The 24507-nt window shown below is 38.9% G+C and overlaps 1 protein-coding gene across 6 annotated transcripts in view; it reads right to left on the reverse strand.

Annotated features, from left to right (window-relative positions):
• Positions 1-20780, reverse strand: part of hmga2 (high mobility group AT-hook 2) — a 196074-nt gene extending 175294 nt beyond the window's left edge. For 4 of the 6 annotated variants that reach the window (XM_043709647.1, XM_043709646.1, XM_043709650.1 and 1 more), the window contains exons 1-3: positions 20535-20780; positions 18686-18772; positions 15869-15919 (exon numbers count right to left, since the gene is read on the reverse strand). In XM_043709647.1, the coding sequence (XP_043565582.1) occupies positions 15869-15919; positions 18686-18772; positions 20535-20668 (272 nt within the window). In that variant the 5' untranslated portion in view covers positions 20669-20780. Of the gene's footprint in view, positions 1-15176; positions 15262-15868; positions 15920-18685; positions 18773-20534 lie in introns of those variants that run through there. The other 2 variants (XM_043709648.1, XM_043709651.1) reach the window with 2 other exon arrangements.
• Positions 20781-24507: the final 3727 nt, after the last annotated feature.

The raw sequence follows: 24507 nt of genomic DNA on the forward strand, positions 1-24507 counted from the left end.
GTGGTGGAGGCTGGTACAATTGCAACATTTAAGAGGCATTTGGATAGGTATATGAATAGGAAGGGTTTGGAGGGATATGGGCCAGGTGCTGGCAGGTGGGACTAGATTGTGTTGGGATATCTGGTCGGCATGAACGGGTTGGACCGATGGGTCTGTTTCCATGCTGTACATCTCTATGACTCTAAGTCACCTTGACTATACATTCTCACACCCTGCTTCCTGTCAAGACTCTATTCCACTCTCTCAGTTTCTCCAACTCTATTCCAACAATTCCAATGATGCCAGCTTCTACAAGGGATCCTCCGAAATGTCCAATTTCTTTATCAACTGAGGATTCCCTAGCATGTGGTTGACCAGGCTCAGCCGTGCCTGTCCCATCTCCTGCACTTCAGCCCTCTTCCCCCTTGCTTCCCTTCCACAACAGCAATAGGGTCCCCCAGTCCTCATTAACCATCCACCGGCATCTACATCCAAAGGGTCATTAGCCGCCATTTTTGCCACCTCCAGCTGATGCCGCCACCAGATACATATTCCCCTCACCTCACTTATCAGCCTTCCATTGGGACCATTCCCTCCGAGACACCTTGGACCACTCCTCCTTCATTCCCAACGCCACCCCACACCCCCATATGGCACCTTCCCTTGCAATCGCAGAAGGTATTACACCTGCCCATTTACTTCCTCCCACCTCAGTATCCAAGGCTGCAGACACCAGTTCCATAGACACAGTGATTTACCTGCACTTCACTCAATCCAGAATGCAAACTACCACTTGCTGCTCACAATGTGGTCTCCTCTACATTGGGGAAACGAAGTGCAGACTGGTGTCCATTTTGCATAACATATTCTATCCATAAAAATAACTCTAAGCTTCCAGTTGCCTGCCACTTTAACACATCACCGTGCTCCCTGGCCAACATCTCTGTCTCTGGTTTGCTGCAGTGCTCCACTGAAGTTCAGTGCAAGCTGGAAGAATAGCACTTCATTTTCTATTTGGAGACCCTGCAGCCTTCAGAACTCAGTATCAAGTTCAACAATTTTAAAGCCTGGGCACCTTCTCCCATGTCCTTACCCTAACCCCTATACACCAGGCCTTAACATCACATAGGCTGCTACTATAAAGAACCCATTGTCAGCCACTAATGGTCCCCATTAGCAGCTATTGACTCTCCCAGATTGACCTTTACCCATTCCTTTGTCTGCCAAATGCTGCTCTCTCTCTGTCTGGGTTTCAAGTCCACCAATTGCTTACTTCTCCCCCCATCCCACCTTCCACATGGTAAGCAACCTTTTCCTGGCAATAATAGTTCTGAAGGAGGATCGCTGGACCCAAAACATTAACTCTGCTCATTCTCCACAGATGCTGCCAAACATGCTGAGTTTCTTCAGCAACTTTTGTTTTTTGCTATACATTCATTCACTCTTATCGTATCAGTTTGGTTTGGCTTTTTCCTTTGAGGATTACAAATGTATTTTTGATGTTGTTAAAAAGACCTTACTCGATTTGGCTTTCTCTTCAAATTTCTTTTTCTTTAAAAAAAATCATATTAATCTATTGGTCAACTATAGCCAGCATCATAGTTTTGTCTAAAATAACTAACAGCCAGTAAACTGCAACTGTTGCCAGACACAGCTAAGTCTCATTCGGAGATGGTATTAATGTGCAGCAATGAAGATTTGTTTAGATATAAAATAAGTTGAATGTTTACACCAAGCTAAATGGGATTGCTTCAGAACAGATCTGAACATCCAAATGTACCAGAAGCAGAATTGTTGTAAATTCAAGCCCTGGTTTCTTTCTCACTACTGTCAAGCTAGGAATAAATTTTAGTTCAATGAGGAGTGTAGGAAGGCATGTGAGAAACAGCATTAGGCATACCCACAAGTAAGACACCAACTTGACATGAAGAGACAGGACCATACATGCCAAACAGTGGAAACTATGGCACAGATAGAATGAAATGATCCCACAGCTATCAAGCAAAAGCTCTTAAGTAGTGACTCGCATTAAACAATTAAACAACTAATCAGAGGTGCCGGCTCCAAAAACAACACAATTCCCAATGATGGAGGGCATTTGCACATCAACAAGGACTTCCACATGGATGGCCTCATCCTAAGCATCACTGATACCAATTGCCAGCCAATGTAATATTAAAAAACTGAAGACGTTGGATACTGCTGTGGGTCCAAAAGACTAGTCCTGTTTCATTCTTTTGGAATATTACAAATACATTTCTACTGAACTTAAGACTTTTTGTGCCACAATTAGCCAAGCTATAAATGCAGCTACAACACTGGCATTCTCCCAACAATGTATAATATTTTTCAGGTCTGTCCTGTATTCAAAAAGCAGGATAAATCCAATCAAACCAATACCACCATGTCAGTCAATTTTCAATCACCAGCTAAGTGATGGAAGATTTGGTGATGGTGCTTTATGTAGCACTTACACAGCAACAAATGCTTGCTGCTACTCATTTTCATTTTCTCACTCAGCTCCAGATTACATTACAGCCTTGGTCCAAACATGTAGAGAGGCCTAAATTGAGGTGAGTGACTGCCCTTGACAGAGGCAGCATTTCATTGTTTGGGGTATCAAAGATCCCAGCAAAATTGATGACTCTGGGAATCAGGGGAAAAAAGCCTCCACTGGTTGGAGTCATATCCAACAAAAAGGAAGATGGAAGGTCAATTGTCTCAGGCTCAGGACATTGTTCTACAGGATAGTGTCCAACTAGCTTCATGTATTTCATCCTTAAGGCCATAAATGGAGATGTTCAATGAAGACTGAACAATGTTCAACACGACTCTTTAGTCCTCATCAAGAAACAGCTGATGCCCACATGTGGCAAGACCTGGATTAGAATTAGGCTTGGCTAATAAATGGCAAGTAACATACGCAAATGTCAGACAATGGCAATTTTCAGCAAGATGGGATCTAACCATCTCCCTTTGATATTCAACATTACCATTGCTGAATTCTCCCACTGTCAATGTCTTTGGATACCATTTACCAGAGACTTACTAATCCAGCCATTAGTACTATGGCCACAATTACAGGTCAAAGATTAGACGTTCTGTGGCCAGCTCATGATTCTCAAGTACCATCTACTAAGGCTCAAGTCATGGGTCCGATGGAATACTCATCATGATCCTGGATAATTGCAGTTCCAACACTCAAGTTCAATATCTCCTACGACAAAGTGGCCTGCTTTATCTTAACAATACCACAAATATTCACGTTCCTCATCACCAACACAGAGTGAATGGGAAATAATTATGCACAATAAACAAGGTGCATTGCAACAACCCACCAACACCTTGCAAACATGTGACCTCCACACCCTAGAAGGGCAAAGGCAGCAGATGACTAGGAATATCACCACCCTTTCAAACTCTACATTTTGTTCAGTCTGCTGTTCAGTCATTGGTCAAAAGCCTGGAACTCGCCATTAAAGTGCACTTCGAGTAGACCTATCTCAGGTGGAGGGAATCAGTAATAAATGCAAGCCTTACCAGAAACTTTCACATCCCCATGAGCAAATGAATAACAAGTGATCAAATCATGTGTCATGAAATTCTGGAATTCTCACGATTGCAAGTAGAAATGTAATACTGAGACAACATTTACAAGGTCAATAAGAACCAAAACTGGTTAACCACAATGAATTAAAACAAACCAGGAATTCCCCATGTCTGGATATTTAAAAGAATATTGAGATTGTATCACCAGAATCAAAAAGAACCAAAACTGGTTAACCAACTCTAGTTATGAAAAACTGATGATCTGCGATTTTGGTTCTATGATTAGATTAGATTCTCTACAGTATGGAAACAGGCCCTTCGGCCCGACTGGTCCACACAGAACCTCCAAAGAGTAGCCCACCCAGACCCATTCCCCTACCCTATATTTACCCCGACTAATGCATCTAACACTATGGGCAAGTTAGCATGGCCAATTCACTTGACCTGCACATCTTTGGATTCGTGGGAGGAAACCGGAGGAAATCCACGCAGACACAGGAAAAATGTGCAAACTCCACACAGACAGTCACCCCAGGCAGGAGTGGAACCCGGATCCCTGGTGTTGTGAGGCAACAGTGCTAACCACTGCCTCAGTGGCTTACTTTAAAGGAAAGTACCTTAGGGAAAGTAATTTTCAGTACTTTAAGGAAAATAATTTTATGACATAAATGTAAGGGATCCCTCCACACTGTAGGGATTCTATTGTACTTAACAAAATGTGAGGTGTTCCATTTTGGTAAGGTAAATCAGAGCAGGACTTATACAGTTAATGGTAGGGCCCTGGGGAGTGTTGCTGAACAAAAGGGACCTAGGGTGCAGGTGCATAGTTCTTAGAAAGTGAAGTCGCAGGTAGATGTGGAGGGGTTTGGCACACTTGCCTTTGTTGGTCAGCGCATTGTGTATTGGAGTTGGGATGTTATGTTGCAGGTGTACAGGACATTGGTTAGGCTATTTTTGGAACATTGCATTCAATTCTGGTCTCCCTACTTTAAGATAGATGTAATGAAACTTGAAAGGGTTCAGAAAAGATTTACAAGGATGTTGATAAGATTGCAGGGTTTGAGCTACAGGGAGAGGCTGAATAGGCTTGAGGCTTTTATCCCTTGGAGCACTGGAGGCTATGGGGTGACCTTGTGGTTTATAAAATTATGAGGAGCATGGATAGGGCGAATAGCCAAAGTCTTTATCCCCAGATAGGGAAGTCCAAAACTAGAGACCATAGGTTTAAGGTGAGAGGGAAAAGATTTTAAAAGGTACCTAAGGGACATTTTCATGCAGAGGGCATTGTGTGTATGGAATGAGCTGCCAGAGGAAGTGGTTGAGGCTGGTACAATTACATGATTTGAGAGCATCTGGATGGGTACATGAATAGGAAGGGTTTAGAGGGATATGGGTCAAAAGCTGGTAAATGGGACTAAGTTTAGGATATCTGGTCGGCATGGATGAGTTGGACCAAAAGGTCTGTTTCTGTGCTGCAAACTTTATGACTCTATATGTTAGATTCACTGAATAATTCATGATTGACGAGACACTGTACAAGAGTCTCAATGCTTAATTGTAAATAAAGACACTAGAATCAGAGAGAAAAACACAAAAAACAATATACTAATTATTCAGATAGTGTTGGTGACACAACAATGTCACATTTGTTGCTCATTCCTAGTTACCCTGAGAAGGCTATTTCATAGGTAGCTTGTAGAACTGAAACAACATGGAAGATAATAGTTTTTTTTTATTACAACTTCACTGGCAATGGGCCAATAGATCTAGTGAAACCCTCTCCCCAAACATAGCTTTATCTGCAAGCTTTAAGTCATCCCCTTGACAACATTTAGTTTGTTATTTCACCTCTGAAGTGCTACAGGACACTTTTCCATGTTAATGGCTTCGTAATTAACACATACCATTGTTTCCTTTACACAACTGAAATATTATAAAGTATTCCTTGCACCGAATTATTTTTAAAGTATGTCATTTATGAGAACAGGTAAGTAGTATAACCAACATTAACACAACAAGAAACTGCTTCTGGCCATTTATGGGAAGTCTGAAATTGGGCTTTATGTTTCATTTACTTAATTTGGGTCAACTGCTGCCTCTTGTCATGTCTCCTGAGGTAGCTCATCTGACCACTGCATCCAATTTCAGGTCATCTGCCTCCACAGCAGTAGTCCTCAGGTAAGTGTTTGATTGTGTAACAAAACAAGTTTTTGAAGGTAGTGTAATAAATCTTGTACACAGACTTTGAAAGTAATTTGATGAAGTGTTGCATCATGGACTTATTTGAAAAACAGAAGCACACAGAATTAAAAGGATGGTGGTAACCTGGGAATGCAATAGGCTAAGGCTAAGAGATAGCAGGCAGGAACTAACAGTAAAGGACTAGGTGCTGACTATAGACAAGTGTGCAACAAGTCTTCCACAGTTGGTATCATGAACTTGGCTTTTCTTGGCAGATATCAAGGACCTAGACTCAAGTATTGGGAGGACAGTTTGCAGATGACAAAACATGACAATGTAGTAAATTTTGAGGATAGTAACAACCATGAGGTGGTCGTGGATATGGTGAAATGGATAGGAAGAGCAGACATAACGCATTGCAGTTGAGTATAAAATTATGTACTTTGAGGGGAATGTGGAGAGGCAGTATAATCAAAATAATGCAAGTTTAAAAGTGATGCAAAAGCAAAAGAACCTGGGGTACAAATGCACACTGCACAAATGTGGTAGGCAAGTTGCTAATAAATTTTAAAAAGTGCATAAGCTATTTGTCTTTGTAAATAGGGGCTCTGACTAGTAAAGCAAGGAAATAAACCAAAATCTTAGTCTGAATTGGCCCCAGCTGAAGTACTCAATTTGGAATACTGCTTTTTCGGAAGGATTTCAAAGGTCCTAGAAAGCACATACATAAGTAATTGAGCACCAGGAATGTGGGACTTCAGGACTGTGGAAAGATTGGAGAATTGATCCCTTTAGAGCAGACAAGATGAAAGGGGGTCTGATAGAGGTGTTCAAAATCATGAGCAGCTTTGCTAGAGAATTACAGGACTAACCATTTCCTCTAGCAAGCTTGATCAGTAATTAGAGGTCACAGGCTTAAGAGTTGGAAAAGAATAGAAGTTAAATTCAGAAATCTTTCATACACACAGGATTTAAAATTCAATACAAGAAAATGGGCAGCATATTCCATTAGAACTTACATAAACTAACTGGACATATACTTGATGAGGACTTATTTGTAGGGTTATCAGAATAAAGCTGGGATGTGGGACTAAATTGGACTCAAAAGATATTTTGGATTGAACAGCCTCCTTCTGTGCTTTAAGATGTTATGATTCTTAATGGTGGAAGGAGAGGTGCTGTGAAGGCGAACATAATGTGAACAGATCACACATCAAAAGGCAAACTGTAGATTCCCCTACTCCTCCCGAAACCACAGAATTTTTTTTTAAATTAAAAGAGAGATATCTTTTTAATGGCATTCATAGCTTAGGCATCCAGGAGTCACAGGTGTCACAGATCAGCACAATACAACAGGGTCCATAAAATAATTGGAAGAATCCTGATAACTGCAGTAGCAGAGCACCTGAAAATGAGCCAGAGTTGCCTTTCAGGAGTCTTTAGGTTGAGGACACCGATGAAACTAGTCTTCACTGATGCTTTTTATACATCTAAATGACAAGGCCATGTTTCTGTATTGAGTTATTAATTTACTCAAGCAATTAGGTCATCAGGAATCTGCAATTTTACTTGTTATAAGTAACTAGCTTCAATACCCCAATATGCGTTTTTGGAGAAAATGCAGTCTTAAGGTGATAATGGCGACTTCTGCATCTCAATTTTCTTTTAGCATTCCTGACAACTAGTTATATCCAGCTACAAACTCAATATGAAATAATTTCATGAGCATCAAAAATGTAGGAGGCTAATTCTTTTGTTACTTGCAGATCAAGTGGCATTGTGCAGTGTACACTTTAGCTGCAATTTTAAAGCAGTGTGGTAGCTACTTTATGAGACATAGTGGCACCAGGAATCTTTGATTTAAGGAGAAAGTGCAAACAGTTTTCAGATTGGTCCAGCTACGTCTGTCACAGCCCCATGAGAGCAGTGCACCAAGAGACATCTCAGGAGCCTTCACGCAAGCACTCAGCTCCTTCTCTAAGGAGCAAAGATAAATAAAACCTAATGACTCTAAAGAAAGAGTTTCAAGATCAGAAAAGACTTAGATCACCCCAAGCCATTACTGAATCATAACTCGACCAGCACTCTGCAGCCAACATTATGTTGTTACTATTACTTACCAAGAGGACTATGAGAGTTAACTCATCCTATCACTGTGATCTGGACTTTGAGCTACAGAATTTGCTTTTCCTTGTCTATATCTTTCCACCCTTGATAGTTGTGTCATATCGTTTATTTTGGTCTGTCTTATCTGTGAATGAATATGTGCTAGAAAGTATAATTTAAGTCTCACAGCAGTAAATTAACATTTTTGCCATTTGTTGAAGAACAAGTTTGCAATGAATAGAATTATTTTCCTATTAATAACAAAACCTGATACAAATAACTTTGGTCCTGAACTTCAGTACATCAGGGAAATTTATAATCTTGGCAGTTTAATTAGGTATTTATACATTTGTGCTAGCTTGTGGAATGTGGGGCTTAATTATCAACACACTCTTCCAATTGAATGACGACACCACAGAGAGTAATGTGCTGTCAGTAATGTTTGAAGGAAGGGTCACCAGATCCAAAACATTAACTCTGATTTCTCTTCAGAGATGCTGCCAGACCTGCGGAGCTTTTCCAGCAACTTCTGTTTTTGTTGTCGAATGTTCTGTTGTCTTTGTCCTAACTAAAAATCTTAAATCCTAAACTATGGCTGTATTTCCTCTTCCATTATCCACACACAGGAAAGCACAATTTCAGTTTGAGTTTCATTATGAATTTATGTACAATTAAATTGTTATGATGACATTCTTGCAAATATATTTAGCTAAACTGACCTTTGTTCATTTCTCACTTTGTAATATGAATTTACAGATTTGTACTGAGTTTTTGTTGAAGACCATGTGTGATTTTAGTTTAACACAGCAAAGGAAACAGGGCCCCGGAATGTGTGTTTCTGAAAGTTAATTTCAAGCAGTGAAAATTACTACGGTTTCAATCTGAGTCAGAAGCAAACATTTTAGCACTTCTAAATCCAGGTCTGATAATGTGTCCTGACCAATTTAGCTCCCAAAGTCCAAAGCAGGAATATCATAATTCAATTTGAAACTGTAATAGCACACTGATTCTTAACTTTTTGCACTACTAAAAGGCTCACATTCATGCAAACTGGTCTTTCAAACATTTCAGAGCACTATGCACAGTGAATCACTTTGCAACGTATTCATTTATTTTTAGCTGAATAAGGCAGCAAATTTGAAAGCGAATGACCAGTTACTCTTTCCAAAGATATTTCTTGAGGGGGGAATATTAGGTAGATTTGTATTAGGAAATCACTCCGTTTTATTGCTTTGGACTTTACCCGTTAATTGAGAACGCAAGATCATCAATTTCCTTAGTGATAGTCCATTAGAAGTGCAGCAGAAACTTAGCTTTATGCACGCAAATTAGATAGCGATCACGTTTCTGGGCAAGTTTTGACAGTGAATGGACATTAGGTCTGAGGATGTCTAAATTGGAGGTGCTAAAACCAAAGGCTCCTCAGCAAAGGATTTGAAACCAGCAAGTTTGGTGGTCAGGGCAGTGTGTGTTATCTGCTGATCCTCTGCCTTTTATTGCTCTTGAACTTCTTCCCAAGTAGGCAGTGAAGACAGCAGCACCTCCTCTCTCCCAGCTGGTGCCTTGTTGCTAAAATGGAACGAACTCTCAGTCTGATCTAATCTCTAAACCATTTTTCAGTTTAATGTCTTCACAATTTTTTTTCTGGTACAACTTCAGATGCTGCCTTCATTCCCAATCTTTTTGCTTCCTTTGAGAATGTAAGAATTGCGCCCATGCCATTCTATGTTCACAAACAACCCATTAAAATTTTCAGGAAAATAAAAAAAAAACAGTGAATGCTGTAAATCAGAAACAAAAATAGGAATTGCTGGACAAACTCAGCAGGTCTGGCAGCATCTGTGGAGAGAAATCAGAGCTAAAGTTTCACGGCAAGTGGCCCTTCCTCAGAATGATTTCTTTCCACAGATGCTGCCAGACCCGCTGAGCTTTTCCAGCAATTTCAATTTGTGTTGTTAAAAATTTCAGGTCAAGCTGTGGTCTCCCCATCTTTACACACATCTGAGGACTGGAGGTAAAATTTCAACTCTGACTTGGTCGTGAATTAGCTGTTCATTACATATCTTACCCAAAGTTCCTTTCATTGGCTTCAATTGAAAGAGAAAAATCAGGTATGTGTACAAAAAGCAGCTAATCTGGCAACACCTGTTTTACATCCTTGTGGAGGTTAAATTTTACCCTGAAGTTTTCAGCTGAGAAGAAACATCAAAGGAGGATTAATACCAGGGATTGCACTGTTTTAGAGCCTGCACAACTGTGGGGAAGAATTCCACATATGGATGCTGGTAAAACAAAATTAAGAAATAGTTTGTTACAGGAGCGGTCTTTAAACTCAATCTTTTAATTTGAAAGCAACTGTGCTACCACTGAGCAACAACTGACAATGGAAGATTTTCTTTATTTAGTTTACTCAACATTAAAGACCTGGTTTCAATTCTTTGTGATGTGGTCATTCCTCATCAGGTTTTAGCCACAAAGTAATTAAAACATTAAATTACAGTAAGTTTTCTGTTACATTGCACACAGTCTTTTTATCATTATTAGCTCTGAAATTAACATGCAAATTGTCATTGGAAACATTTCAATCTGTTGAACTTTCAAATTCGACCCGAATGTTAACTCTGTTTCTCTCTCCATAGAAGCTGCCAGATCTGCCGACTGTTTCTCGCACTTGTTTTTTAAACATTCAATATAATAAAAATTCTGATTCTCTGATGTTGAGCACAAAATCCAGTCTAGTTCATCATTCTGAGTAAATCCACAACAAAAATTTCTAACATCAAAAATATTTCACTGAATAGCAAGCACCCAAAAGGACGTTTAATTCATTATAGACAAAAATATAAAACAAATTTTCTGATTTATTTTGTCGATCATACTCTCTGGAGTCAAGAAAATATGATGCTATTCTGTAACTATTGGCTTAAAAATTTTGAATTGTAAAACTTAAACGGATTCATTAATTTAGGTGTTACATCTCAACTATATCACTATAAAGAGACACACATACACAGGTGCAAATATAGCATCTTAGCTTGCCATCTGCAGAGTTCACTTAGTGTGCTTGCCAATGGATCATGGATAAATCCATTCACAATGAAAGCAGCCTACAAACACACAATTCTTCATATTGAAAAGAAAGATTTTATACGTCAAGGAAAGCACAAGAGCAAAATGTCATCTGGTAAAGCTTAGTTCACTTCACAGCAATGCACTGAATGCACTCTATTGGTTTAAGTTCTGTAAAAACCATTTTTCAGCAGTTGGGTTGCTGAGTTATGTCACAAATACAAAAATGTCATGTTACAGATCACCACAGTTTTATAGTTACACTTGCCTGAATACCTAGAGTAAATAAAACTATCAATGTGAATGGGGAACTGGAAATGTAGGTCAGAGATCAACCTTAAAACAGCAAGACTGTTGCATTATCCTCAGCAGCTGCAATCCAAGCTTTTTTTTTAGGTTAGTGCATTATATTTCTGCAACAGAATTGTTCTACATCATATTTGCAAATGCCACAATCATGGGAATGGATGTTAAGCTGTGAAGCCATAGAACAGTGTTCTTCAACAGAAATTGCTGACTGGCACTAAGAGTGGCCACAGAGACAGCATTCTAGCCACAGACATTAGTTTTAATAGAAAATGGCTTGCATGCATTCTCATGATACAGGTTAATGCACTTAACCATATATTACATTCAGGAAGAAAAGCACTAAAAAAGATACTAATGCCTTTTGTTGCATTGTCTCATTTTACCAACACAAACATTGAAATATTAAAAGTAGATACACAAACATTAGGTGAATGAGTATCAAAGTCACAATCCCATTAAAATGTGTTACTCTTTTTTTATTTAATTAACCAGAAATGCAATTAGTCACACTTAGATACTAATGCGTGACTCATGAGCTGAATGGTTTCTCTCTATAACAATAGTTGTTCAACAAGTGTTCTGTCAATGTTGTGTCTTTATTTTTGAAAAGTGTATGATTTATCATTGATTTCAGATCTTCAAAATGACCTTTCCAGTTTAATAAGTTTTAGACTGCTTAGGTTTGTATTAGAATTTAATTCTTCATAATGTACAAGTTAGGGCCACTTCTCACATTGATATAGTTGCTCTTTTTCAGTAATACAATTACTGTGGCTTCTTTCATACCTCAAGCTCAGGACATGATAACAATGTTATTTAATTTGTTTGATAAGCACCCACCCAGAAGAGATATTCATTCCCTTAGAATTAGATGGGTGCTCCATTATTTGCAATGGAGCTTTCAAGACAAAGCTCAAGGGGCTAAAAAGCCGACTCATGATCTTATGTTCCTAAATTACACAATTGTAAACACACAATTGTATGTCAACATCTAGTTAATGGAAATGGCAAATCAATTAATTAGGAAAAAATGACAAACATGAAAGTCAAGTACAAATAAGTGTTATAAAACTGGTAGTGCTTGACATAGCATGTTAGACATTCTTATCTTGTGGATGACCACCTACAAATTAATAGTACACAGGATCTACATTCAGTCTCAAAGTAATCATTCACATTTATGTGAAGTATATTCTGTGACTGTTACATACTGCTAAGGTCTTAATGAGGGTGACCAAAAGGACATTTCAAACACAAAAATAAGCCACTGTTATGTTATTCCAGCACATTCTTCATTCACAACAATTACAGAATTACTCATTATTTATGTTTCTAAATACCCACTGGAGAACAGAAAAACTTCATCACTTGTTCAGGTACTAAACACACAGAACTATAAAAATAATTTTCTTATGGAACATCTATCTTGATTTATTGTTTCTTTTTTTTTCCCCCTCCAAAACAGAAATTTTTGACTAAGAACAGTTGCACAGGCAATCGGAACCTTCTGCGCTGTTATCAAGTGGCCATTCTTCAAGCATTAACAGTGACAAGTTAACTGTAAGCACATTACAACTGTACTCATTCAGATTTTGCCTACTGGCGTATAAGTCATTTTGAGTCGATTCAATGAAAATCAGGAGTGGTTATTTTTGCTATTTCTTCTGCCCTAAATGACATTTACTAGAGTTATCTGCTGAACTCTTACCAATCATGTTAATTTCGAGTTACCGGTCTCATAATGGTCAAGATTGAAAACTTGTGATTATGCATGACACTAGAAATTGTGGCTTAATCTTTTTCTTCCCTGATCTTAAAGTTGAGAACCAAATAATTATCATGTGCTGCAAAACTGTGGATATCTTGGAAGAGAGAAAGTGATAAATGTTATTAAAAGCTGCTGAATTGCAGTGGAATATTTGCAAAAATAATCAGGAGTTATTTTCAGGTTAAAATAGCTTTTGTGATTCTGGCAAACAAACATCTTATATTACACACAGGGATTTATACAAAAAAAAACAAGATTGACAGAATGTACACAAGTTACGAGAAAGGAGTTTTACTTTTCAATTTAAATAGTGTAGAAAAATAATGGGAAGTGCAGTTATTAATGAATGGCAGGAACAGAAGAAAAGATAGGTTCCTTTATCTCACAGCTACCAAACACTGAATGAATAAAATCAATTTCATACAAATCAGTTCCAAATTTACTACAATTGACAACATTGCACAATGCTCCTAACAACAGGTAGAAGCTTGCACGGTCAGTTCCTTCCAAATAATGTAGTACTTTAAAAAGAAATCATGTAGTGTTGAACTAAAATTCAGTTAAGCTTTCCCAGCTGTGAAGATGGACATCAAAATGGACAGAGTAGTAGTAAATGTCCTTGGTAATGTTTGTCACAAAAGCAGACAATATAATTTTCTACTAGAATCTGCATTCCAATGTTGCTCAGTTTACCCAACATGTGCAATCACAAAAGGAAAGTTAGGAGGTAACACAATTGAAATAACTGAATTACTGAAATTAAATTCAGGAAAGCTCAAGCTTAGGTTCTGATCTTTCATTCAAACAAATATTTTCATGATACCTTAAGTTTAAGATATTCTGGCCAGCTGTAATTTTGTCAAAGATGTTACGTACTGTACTGATGTGTACAGAGCAACATTACTGGATGGCATTAGGAGTCCATCATCCATACTTCCTTGTCAAGTGATTGAAGACACCATAGAAATAGCAATGTAATGAATTAGAGATTTTAAAACGTAAAGTTAAATGAAAAAGAGCAATTGCATCAATTAAAACAATTTGCCACAATTTTATAAAATCAATGACTGAACCTGGATCTACTACACATTTCTGGTCTTCATGTTCTCAAAAATGGATGTTGAGGAGAAGATGTAAGAAAGATTTACAATAACACCAGAGGTTAAAGACTGAAAGATGGGGCTCTTGACTGAATGATGATCTTGTTGATGTCTTACAAGTTTAGGCATGGAGAAAATATTTCCATTTGTGATGTAGGGCTGTAAATATATGATCATCAATAAATGTAATGTGAAATTGGGTAGTAACTTCCTTATCCAGAGGATGGCAAGAATGTGCAGTGTGGAACTCACTATCACAAGGAGTAGTTGAGAAGAATCACATTGATGCATTTCAGGGACAGCTAGATAAACACACAAAGGAGAAATGTAGAGGAGATTATGCTGATAGCTTTAGATAAAGAAGGATAAGAATTCTTGTGGGAAGGAGATTTGTGTGAAGGATAGACATCAGCATAGACCAGTAGGACCAAATGGACTATTCATGTGCTGTAAGATGTAGGTAAATTTAGCATTTTAAAAGCAATCATTACACAGCATACTACTTTTCACATATTGGTGATCGTGAGTGTTTGCACTACAGGGATAAATCCTTTCAATAACTGCATGGAATAATAAAAACTGTTTATTCTTCTACACTGATTTATTTCAACAGCAAGTTTTGATCACTATAATTAAGTTCGACAGTCATTTTATACTGTTAGTTGTATAAATTTACTATACATTCACAATACCTGTTAAACCATGTTATCAATTAATGGGTTACCAGCTCCTCTTTAAAATTATATATATAAAGCTTTGCTTCATCACTCATTGTCCCCAATCATTTCCTCTCACTAAAAAAGCAATTTTCCCCTTTCAAAACAGAGGAATAGCTATTTCATTTTGCAACCTATTTTATCTATCTCTGGTTGCTTTCCATATATGGCACTCGCACAAAATCTGCAGAACAGGACCATCATATCTTAATGGGCATTTGTTACACATTAATCTCCATAACTTCAATATTGCTTGTAACAAAAACTTATCTAATTATTTAATGAAAGAATTAGCAAATACAGTACCATCATTATCTCCTTGCTATTAAAATAATAAGAAAATAAAACTTTTTTTTAAACTTCTATAACCGATATATACATAGAACTGGGGTCACATTACTTGGATTCCCAGATTTAAGTTTCCTTTAAATCTTCTTCGTCCAAAGTAAAGAGCTTTGATTTTGCAAGATTCTTTTGAAAGTACCTGAAGGGAACAGATAACTGAAGTACACAAACCACAGAAAAGGCAAATGTAGCCTCAACTCTGTACTGTATCAGGCAAAAGTGAAGATTGCAGACGCTGGAGATTAGAGTCAAGTGTGTGGTGCTGGAAAAGCACAGCAGGGCAGGCAGCATCTGAGGAGCAGGAGGATCTACGTTTTGGGTTTTGTCTGAAACATAGATCCTCCTACTTCTCAGATGCTGCCTGATCTGCTGTGCTTTTCCAGCACCACACACTCGACTCTTGTACTGTATCAGTTGATCTCAAGTGGACTATCAACATGGGCATGACTTTTTTTCCCATTTTCCCTTCTCTAAGCTAGCACAATCACTCATGGTTGATTAATATTCGATGATCCTAGCTGGAAATGTAAATGCAGGGACATTTGTGAAGGGCAGTATGGAGTTCAGTGGTGATGTATCTCCAGTCCAATATACAACTAAACTCATATGAAAAATGGAACAGTTGAGCAATGTACTAAGAGGGTTCTTTGATGGAAATCAATGCCTCTGCATTCAGGGGAAAATATATAGAGAGAAGGAAAAGTAGTTCAACACTAATGCGATACATGAAAAAAAGGGGCACTTACCCATTTTCTAGGTCTACCCCTAGGTCGTTTCTCACCAGAGGACTCAGCTTTCTAACAAAAGAATTGGAAAACTATGTTACCTCCATATTCTGAAGTCCTAACACAATCTCATAAGTTGACATGTCTTTATTATAAACATAAAACTTTTGATTATTCTATTAAACTTGCGTGCGCTCACAACTCAATTTCACCAATTCCTAACAAATGGCTTATTAATTGATCAGGCCACTAAATTTCATCCCTAGCAAAAGAAAAGGAACTGTATAATAACTCATTTCCTACAGTAACTATGTTTACAGTCTACTTTTGAGCTATTTTCAGGCACAAACAACACACAGACCCCCTATGCAACAAGGCACACTTGATGCTGTATTTATACACTGTACACTAAAACGTATACACTGTACACTAAAAAATGTTGTATTGCTGATCAAAGAGGGGTGAAACGTTAGTTGAAATTGCATCCAATGTCTTTTATTATGCAATAGGCTAAATTGCTCAGAAGTAATTTTACTTTTAAAATTAAGAAGGAAAAAAATCATTGGCCCCAAATTATCATTCTTATAGTCAGTAAGTTAATAAGATAAATTCAGCTAGTGATTAATTTTCACAGTCCAACCCAAAGATGTCTACAAAAATATGGATCTTCGAAACAAGTCTCAACTTAAATTATTGACAATTAACATTTGGATTTGCAAGTTACCTGAACTCCAGGGTTATTAAAGTACTTGAAATAAGGAGACAATTGATATGGGAGCTGAACCAAGAAAGGTGGAGCTTTGAGCTGTACTTTTGTACGTTGCTATGTTGGGCGCAAAGGAAATTAGACCTGTGCAGTTGAAGGCAATTAACAAGACAAGGCCTGTTTAAATAATTTAATGGATATAAAGTATTCCTTAGGCACCCATCCTTTGTTGAGTAATAACGTAAGTGTAACAAATATAAACCCTGGAAAAGATATCTGACCTTTCAAAATGATACTGTTAGACATCAAGATAGACTGTGTCAAAGGTTCAGGTCGAGGGATTAATTGATGATGTACAGGACAGATAGCTATTGCAGAGATTATGTAATACCATCAGAGCGGTACATGGATTTAAATTTTACCAAGGTGGTCAAAAATCAAAGGGAAGAACTTGAGTTATTAAATACAGTGTTAAAGAAAAATGGACTTGAAAACATTATAGGACAAAAATAATTTTCAATATTTCAGCTTTTGAAATTTTTAACTCTGCCTTTTATTTTATTCGGTTTGGAAGTTATTTGCTATTGTTATCATTTTTAAAAGGTGATGCTTAACCAAAAGAACATTGTGCCAAATTTCTAATCTAGAAAACCAAAAGCAAAAAAAAACAATCACAATATCTTCCAATACAGAGCCTAATTTCAGTTATTCCTTTTATCTTTTAATTATTAAACTAATCACTGTAATAGCCTTTTATCAGCAAAGGTAACACAAGAATGACACATTTCAGAAAAATCAGTGTTGTAGTTAATGTATTGCTGTCAAATTCTTGTCATGTTTTATACTACAGGTCTCCTAATAAATGTTTTTTAAAGCATATACCCTAATGGACAAAGTCTCAAAAACGAGATTTCTCTAAGCTTTCTTTGAAATTTCCCACTTTTCCATTTCACTTATAGGAATTGTCACAATGAGACATACAGATCAATACCCCATTTTGCTCTTTTAATTTATAAACTTTTAAGTATTTCAAGAGAAGACTCAATCTGAAGAACTCTTCAGGCGTCCTAATTTCTGGGGACAGGAGTTTAATGTAGACATCAATGGAATAACATTTTCAGGATGAATTAGCCAAACATTGACCATAGTTGCAAGAGATTTTCAGTGTATTAGAAAATTTGCACACCTGTTTTATCTTAAAAAGCTTCAAACAAAACAATCAAAAACCATCATCAACCCCCAAAGTTTGCAGAACTTTACTTCCATGTCAATATTTAACGAGATGAACATGCTCTTATGATTTTTGGAATTAACAAGTCTATTTTGGAAAAGCACAAATTTAATCTTAGTACTCTTGATCAAAACTCTTCTGATCTATATTTTTCCCTCAAACTCAGAATAAATTTTGCGCAATTATAACATTTCTGTTAACATTAAAACAAACTTTGGCAAATATTTGTTGCCATAGAACTGCTCGTCAATATGCACCACATGGATTTTGCAATAAATTGAGTACTGAGAACTTTAACTTTTATTCTGCTAACATTTCAAATCGATAAAGAACAGAATTAGAGGTTTTTTTGAATGTTCAAATAATCATTGTTTTCAACCTAGCCATGCCCAAATTTAAATTTAATAAAGTGCCAAACATATGTGTAGAAAAACCACAAAATATTGCTCATTAACATTTGATAATAGCGATTCAACATATTGAAATTTTAAGACAAAAGCATAGGTCAAGCAACGATAAGTCAGAGGTTTCTTCAGATGGAATTAAGTATGATGGCATCATTAAATGTTGATAATTAGTACTACACATTCTACGGTAAAATATAACAAGAGAAAAGTCTCTCCTTCTCAAAACTACTTAACTTCCTCAGACTAAAGCAGAAAATGATCCTTCCTATAGGAAGCGGTCATGGTCTCAACACTTTAAACCTGGACTCTACTCTGACACAGCAGGAAATGTGATTCAAACAACACAAATGACTAAAATGGTGTAAATCCTCTGATAATCGGGATGAATGATGGAACTCATTTGTAAACTGGATTCTGATGAATGATTGAACTAGTTTGTGAAGTCGTCTTCTAAGTGCGGTTAATGTTCAGAAATGTTTCCACGTTAATCTCACCTTTTGAGCTGCTTTGGAGGGACCCTTGTTTTTGCTTCCTTTTGGTCTTCCCCTCGGTCGTTTAGGCGTAGGTGGTCCAGTCGGTTCCTATAATTTAATATGGAACAGTGACCAGTTAAGGGCAGATTTACGGAACTTTAGACTTCAATGCATTAAATTCTTTAGAAAAAGTGCACAAACAGAACCTCAAGCTCAATGTATAAAGTTGGGTCTTGGTGACATTCTGCAGTTTGCTTGGATTTATTGGAATCATGTTATCATTTTGGAAAATATTGAATGAGATACTGGGTCATTTTTAGCTGATAACTTTTTTAAAAAAGTTTTCCCAAAGTTTTAGTAATCCCAAAGTATCATTTGACTTTCTGAAGCCCTTGTTGTTATTATGAATCTTCACTATACCAATTGCAATTTAAGAAGTCTAATTGTATTATTGGCAAAATAGATGCGACCGGCATACAATATGCACTGGACTTGACCAAATATGGCAAACTTTTAATCGTTTAAAGCTTGTGAGGGGGAAAGTTATTGTTTTTAGGTTCATTGAAATCCACTCCAAATTTTCTAACAACGTGCGTTCTTTTGAAAACTGAATGATGTGCTGTGACCATTTACCAAACTAATAGTGTTGGGAGGGGGGGGGGGGGATATCCAGAGTCAACAGGCAATCGCCATTCAAACTGAAGACATTCAAACTTTTAGCAAACAGATCCAATGAAAAACTTGCTGGTTGAATGGGCTCAGGTTCTTAAATAACCATGTCTCGAAACAAGCGCGTTTCAACTTCGATTCCCAAATCTTGGAGGGGGGGGGGGGGAGTAACACAAACTTGTGCGCTTGGCAAGCTGTATTTTCAACCATTCGGAGACATTTAATAAAAAGCGAACGTGTCAAATCCAAACGGAAGGAAAAGTCTGTGCAGATATTTGTTTGCTTTTTAAATAAACCACTGCCCCGCAGATTCATGATCCGGGCACACACCATATTATTAAATAGCCTTGTAGGATGTCTTGCTTAGAATATAAAGCAAGAAAGAGGCAAAAAATTTGGGATCACTGAATCAATTCGGACGCGTGCAAAATCAGTTATTTCACTTGCACAGAGTGATGCATGAGCAAATAGCAATGACTGTGCCCAACACTGTATGGGGGGGGGGGGGGGGAGAGAAAGCGCCTCTGTTTTGTAGATAATCTGGAATTACCGCATTTACATTACATAACGTCCATTACTACGGTCCTGAAAGTGACCAGAATTTTGGGGGGGGGGGGGGGGGAATGATAATCTCATGCACTTTTCAACGCTGGAACAATGCAGGGATTTTTAAACAGCGCACAGTGCTGGAGATTTTCATCAAAACTATGGGAAAATAAACCTTTACTGCAGCCACGTAGAGAGAGAGAGAGAGGGAGGGAGGGCGAGTGTGTGTCCCACAAGACATCAAATTAGGCGGGATTTTCGGATCACATTTTTTAAATGGGTGCAACTTAAAAAACACAAACGAAATAGCCGGGAGTCCCAGAAGTCTTGGAAGCCGCGAATATGCGACAGATAGCTCCGGTAACCGAGTATCATTCAGTTTATTGCAACCCCTTTTGAACGCTGTGTTCTATTATTGATATCACTGGCAGCGTTTAACGTTACCGTCACCCGGAGATCATTGTTTGAAAGCGCTTCCGAACCTACCATCACTGAGCGTCCCCATCGCTAACACTGGCTTCCAGCAGGCTGAGCAGCATTTACTGAAGCCACAGGATTGTGAATACAAGAGGGTGGCAGTTTACAAACAGCACACACAACCCAACGCACAAAAACCTAAATTGTCCCATTCAGTTAAAATAAAAATTTAGTTTACCGAAAACGAAATAAACGCATGATACTGACTTGCTGCTGTTTCTTGGGTCTTCCCCGACCTCTCTTCTGCGGTGTCTCTGCAGGTTGTTCCGGGGGAGTCGATGACTGGCTCGGTCCTTCACCTCCTGTACTCATTGTGGCTTCTGACACTCCTGGCTCTTTCCAACAGGTTAACACCAAGAAGCAGAAACACCGGACGTCCTGCTGTTGAATGTGATGAGGAGGAGGCAAAAAAAAAGAAATGGAGGGGGGGGGAAGGGGGGGGGGGGGGGGGGGGGGGGGGTGGTGAGGTGGGGGGAATAAACTAGGGCAACAAAGTCCAGGATGCTACGAAAAAGATGCGCTCGTTCTTGAGGTGGGTACCGCTGTTGGGGCTTTTGTTTCTTTTAAATACCCTTCTGTCGTTGTAATTTGAATGGGAGTTAGGAATGAACCGAGCCAGTTATAATCTACCGGCAATGAAATAGGTGTACTATAGTTTGCTGCCAAGTTTACAAATAATGACCATACTTTATATAAACCAACACACGGAGGGGAGAGAGAGAGCGCGCAGCCGGTGTGGAAGAGTTTCAATTAAAGGAAAGGAATTACTGGGGGCTATAATTCCCGTCCAGCCCTCGAAATGAGAATGAGTTTTTTAAAAAAAACACCTTTCCCCGTGGTTGGAATAGAAAAGCAGGGAAATGTTTGGGGGAGGGGACGGTGGGGTTGAGAAGGGGAGGGGGCTGGGGGATGAAGAAAACGAAACGATCGGCTCGGACAAGAGCCAGATAAAACATTAGGACTTTGGTGGTGGTGGTGGTGGTGGTGGGGGGGGGGGTAGAGCCTCAGTCAAGGGAGCTCACGTGTCTCAGACTCGGGCACTCAGTAATAAAGCTTCCTGTGAATGGCTGGAATCCAGCAGGTTATTTCAATACACACCGTGTGAGCAACACAGCAACATTCCGAGGCTAGGAGTGCTTACGAGGTGCTCCCACTTTCTCTCTGAGGCATAGCGGAGCACCTCATCCATGAAGGTATCGGTAGCCGAACTGCAACTCCCTCCCCCCACTTCATTGTAGTCTGCTGCTGAGTAAGTCAGCACTGGGCCCTGCTAATCGCTGTACAAAGGGCAAATGTGGGGGGTGGTGGTGAAGAAGCGTCTCTCTCTCTCCCAATTTAAAACCAGCTTGGTATAGGAAATTGGCAAAAATAAATGGTCCACATTTTACACTGAGAAATCTGCTAATTTCACTCTTTCCCCCCCCCACACCTTTGCTGTGTATTTTTAAATAAAAGATGTCTTTAAGATACTACTTTCACGAGCAAGATGTAAGATTCCGAATTGCAACAGGGGTTGGTGGCTTATTTTGAACGATTAAGCGCACACACAGCTTGCACAAGAGCAAGGAACATCTTCGCTTGCAGTGTGCGCCTCTCCGTAGAAGCTGCATGTGCTTTCTCGACCTCCAACAGCCAAGCGCGCCTTTGATGTGCGCCGCTCAACGACATAAAGTGAGATCAATTACAGAGGAACAACAGTGACAAAGAATTCCCTGCTTTACGTGCAGGCAGTTTCCCACGATCGCCGAGTCAGTTCTGAACAAGGAATTTAGATTTCTCCCTGTCCTCTCTTGTCTGCCACACAATAGGGGGAGAGAGAGAGAGAGAGAGACATGAATTTCTGTGCTGGGTAGTGGTGGTATTGGGGGGGGAGACAGGAACAAGTTTACAGTATGTGAACTTTACGCGTTGATTGTTGCAAAAAGTAAACGCGTTTCGCAATTTGCACTCGGCTGAGAGAGCAGCAAGTTTTTTTTTAAAAGAAAGGTTAAGTAACTTTGAAAAGAAACTGCAGTGCCAACCTACCCCCCCCCAAAAAAAACACATCTACGCGGTTAATCTGTCATTCGCAGATCAACTTCATTCACAAAAAAACCCAGCAATGGGGACCCCCAAGATGCAGGACGGGAAAGTTTGCCCGCCCGTCTGCTGTGGACTCCTCCCCCTGTAGACTGCATGGCGTCAGGTCTTGAAACGAATGAAATGATCATGCTAAAAAAAAACCTAATCAATAGTCATTGCCGTAAATTACTGCAGGAAGTGCTAAAAAAAACACAAATTCCTGAAAGAAGACCGATTGCAACCTCAGGCATGTAGGGCTCGGGAAAACGACAATGGGTAATCCATATATATATATATGTGTGTGTTCTCCCCAGTTCGGAAATAAAAATATTTGCAATTGGAGTGTTTCGGTGGGGAAGCTTCAGTTCACCTCCGCCCTTACCACTGACGCATTAAATGACTCCCTATCCCTGTTTGATCGCTCTGATTAGTTAAATCCAAATTACCTGGGTATGGAAATACAAACTTTTAGAAGTGTGATCTATTGCCTGGTGGTCAATGGGGTTTCGAAATGAATCCGCAGTTTGCAACATGACTGCTGGAAATGAACAGTTGATTTGGGGGGGTGGGATGGGGGAATTGAGAGTGGGAGTTAAGCCACAGTTTAAAACCCTGAAGTTGGGCGGCTGCCCGAGAGTGGTGGGTTGTTGCCTTCATTTCTGTCAGGGATGGTGGAGTATGCTGTCACATTAAATGTGTTTATATCCTGTGTTTTCGCTCCGTAGGGATGCCGAGGGAATGTCAGCATAGGCTGTGTAACAGGGGGAAGGAGGATTTGGAAGCATGGTGTACCACAGGCATAGACACTGAAAGATGGGACCACACCAATGGTAAGCAACCTTCCCCCACCCTAACACACCTCAAAAAAAAGTTTGGCGTTACACGTAATTCCTGAAGGATTTTAACATTATATTATTAAGCTCTTTCACACGTATATATGTGTGTGTATGCTATCATACACACATATAAGCAGTTTTCTTTTCTAGACATCCAATTCCCGATTTTTAAAATATCATTGCAAACAAAAAAGCCACTTCTTTTCTCAATCAAATCTCACTCATTCACAAAGTCTTGGCCTCTCAGCTGGTACTGTAACGGCTTGCCCCCATCCCCCAGTCTTCAAAGCACGTTGCTGACCTGGAACACGTTTTACCTCATGGTAGAAACAAAGACAAAGGCACAGTTTAGCTCCTCGCGCTTACAATTAGCCTAAGAATTTATCTGTAAACATACAAACGTGGTTCTCTCTCGGGTGCAAATCTGCAGACGCATTGGGGAAGTGAATGGGTGGTGTGTGTATTTGCTGGGGTGGGGAGGATGCTATTGGACCAGGGATGAGGGGCACTGTTTTTTTTAAAGTTGCAAGTGTGCCTGCTTTTATTTCCGTCAATGGTAGTCTGAAGCATTTTGTTTTTATCTGATGAAGAAACAACCCGAGGGATGAACAAAAGAAACCACACACGGATTTACACAAAGCACAATGGGACCATCTACAAACATTACCCGAGAGCCAAGGAGGAGCCAACGTGTTCGAGAAAATTGTCGCTCAGATGGAACTTCTAACCCTGAACTTTTTGTTTGCATTGTCAACTAACTTATTTGTTCGTAAACAAACCCATACTGAACGTTCCCCCCCCCCCCATTCTCCTTCTTCCTTGCTTCAATTTCTTATATTTCCTCATCGTAATGGAGTGATTTATATACATGCACGTTTTCATTAATCCATTTTTAATTTTTTAAAGTTACCCAGCAACTACCGTGCTCGATTAAGATTGCCCGTTTCAAATTGACATTGTTATTCATTTTTCATTTCGCCAATGGATGGTGTGAATTTTAATAACAGTACGGAAAATGCAACTTTGGACTTCTTTTTCAAAACGAAAACATTGATGTCTGATGGCGATGTGTTTTTATGGCCATAATCATTTCGAAATTGAATTAAAATTAATAATCGTAATTAGTAACCCCCTCCTTTGCAGAACTTTGTGCATGTTAAAACCATCAACAACCAATAAATATACCATTCTTTCAATACGGCTCGGCTTCCTTTGCAAAAAAAAACCTCCACGTGGTATGTTTTTAAAATCATA

Source organism: Chiloscyllium plagiosum, chromosome 19 (genome assembly GCF_004010195.1).
Source record: "Chiloscyllium plagiosum isolate BGI_BamShark_2017 chromosome 19, ASM401019v2, whole genome shotgun sequence".
Lineage (NCBI taxonomy): Eukaryota > Metazoa > Chordata > Chondrichthyes > Orectolobiformes > Hemiscylliidae > Chiloscyllium > Chiloscyllium plagiosum.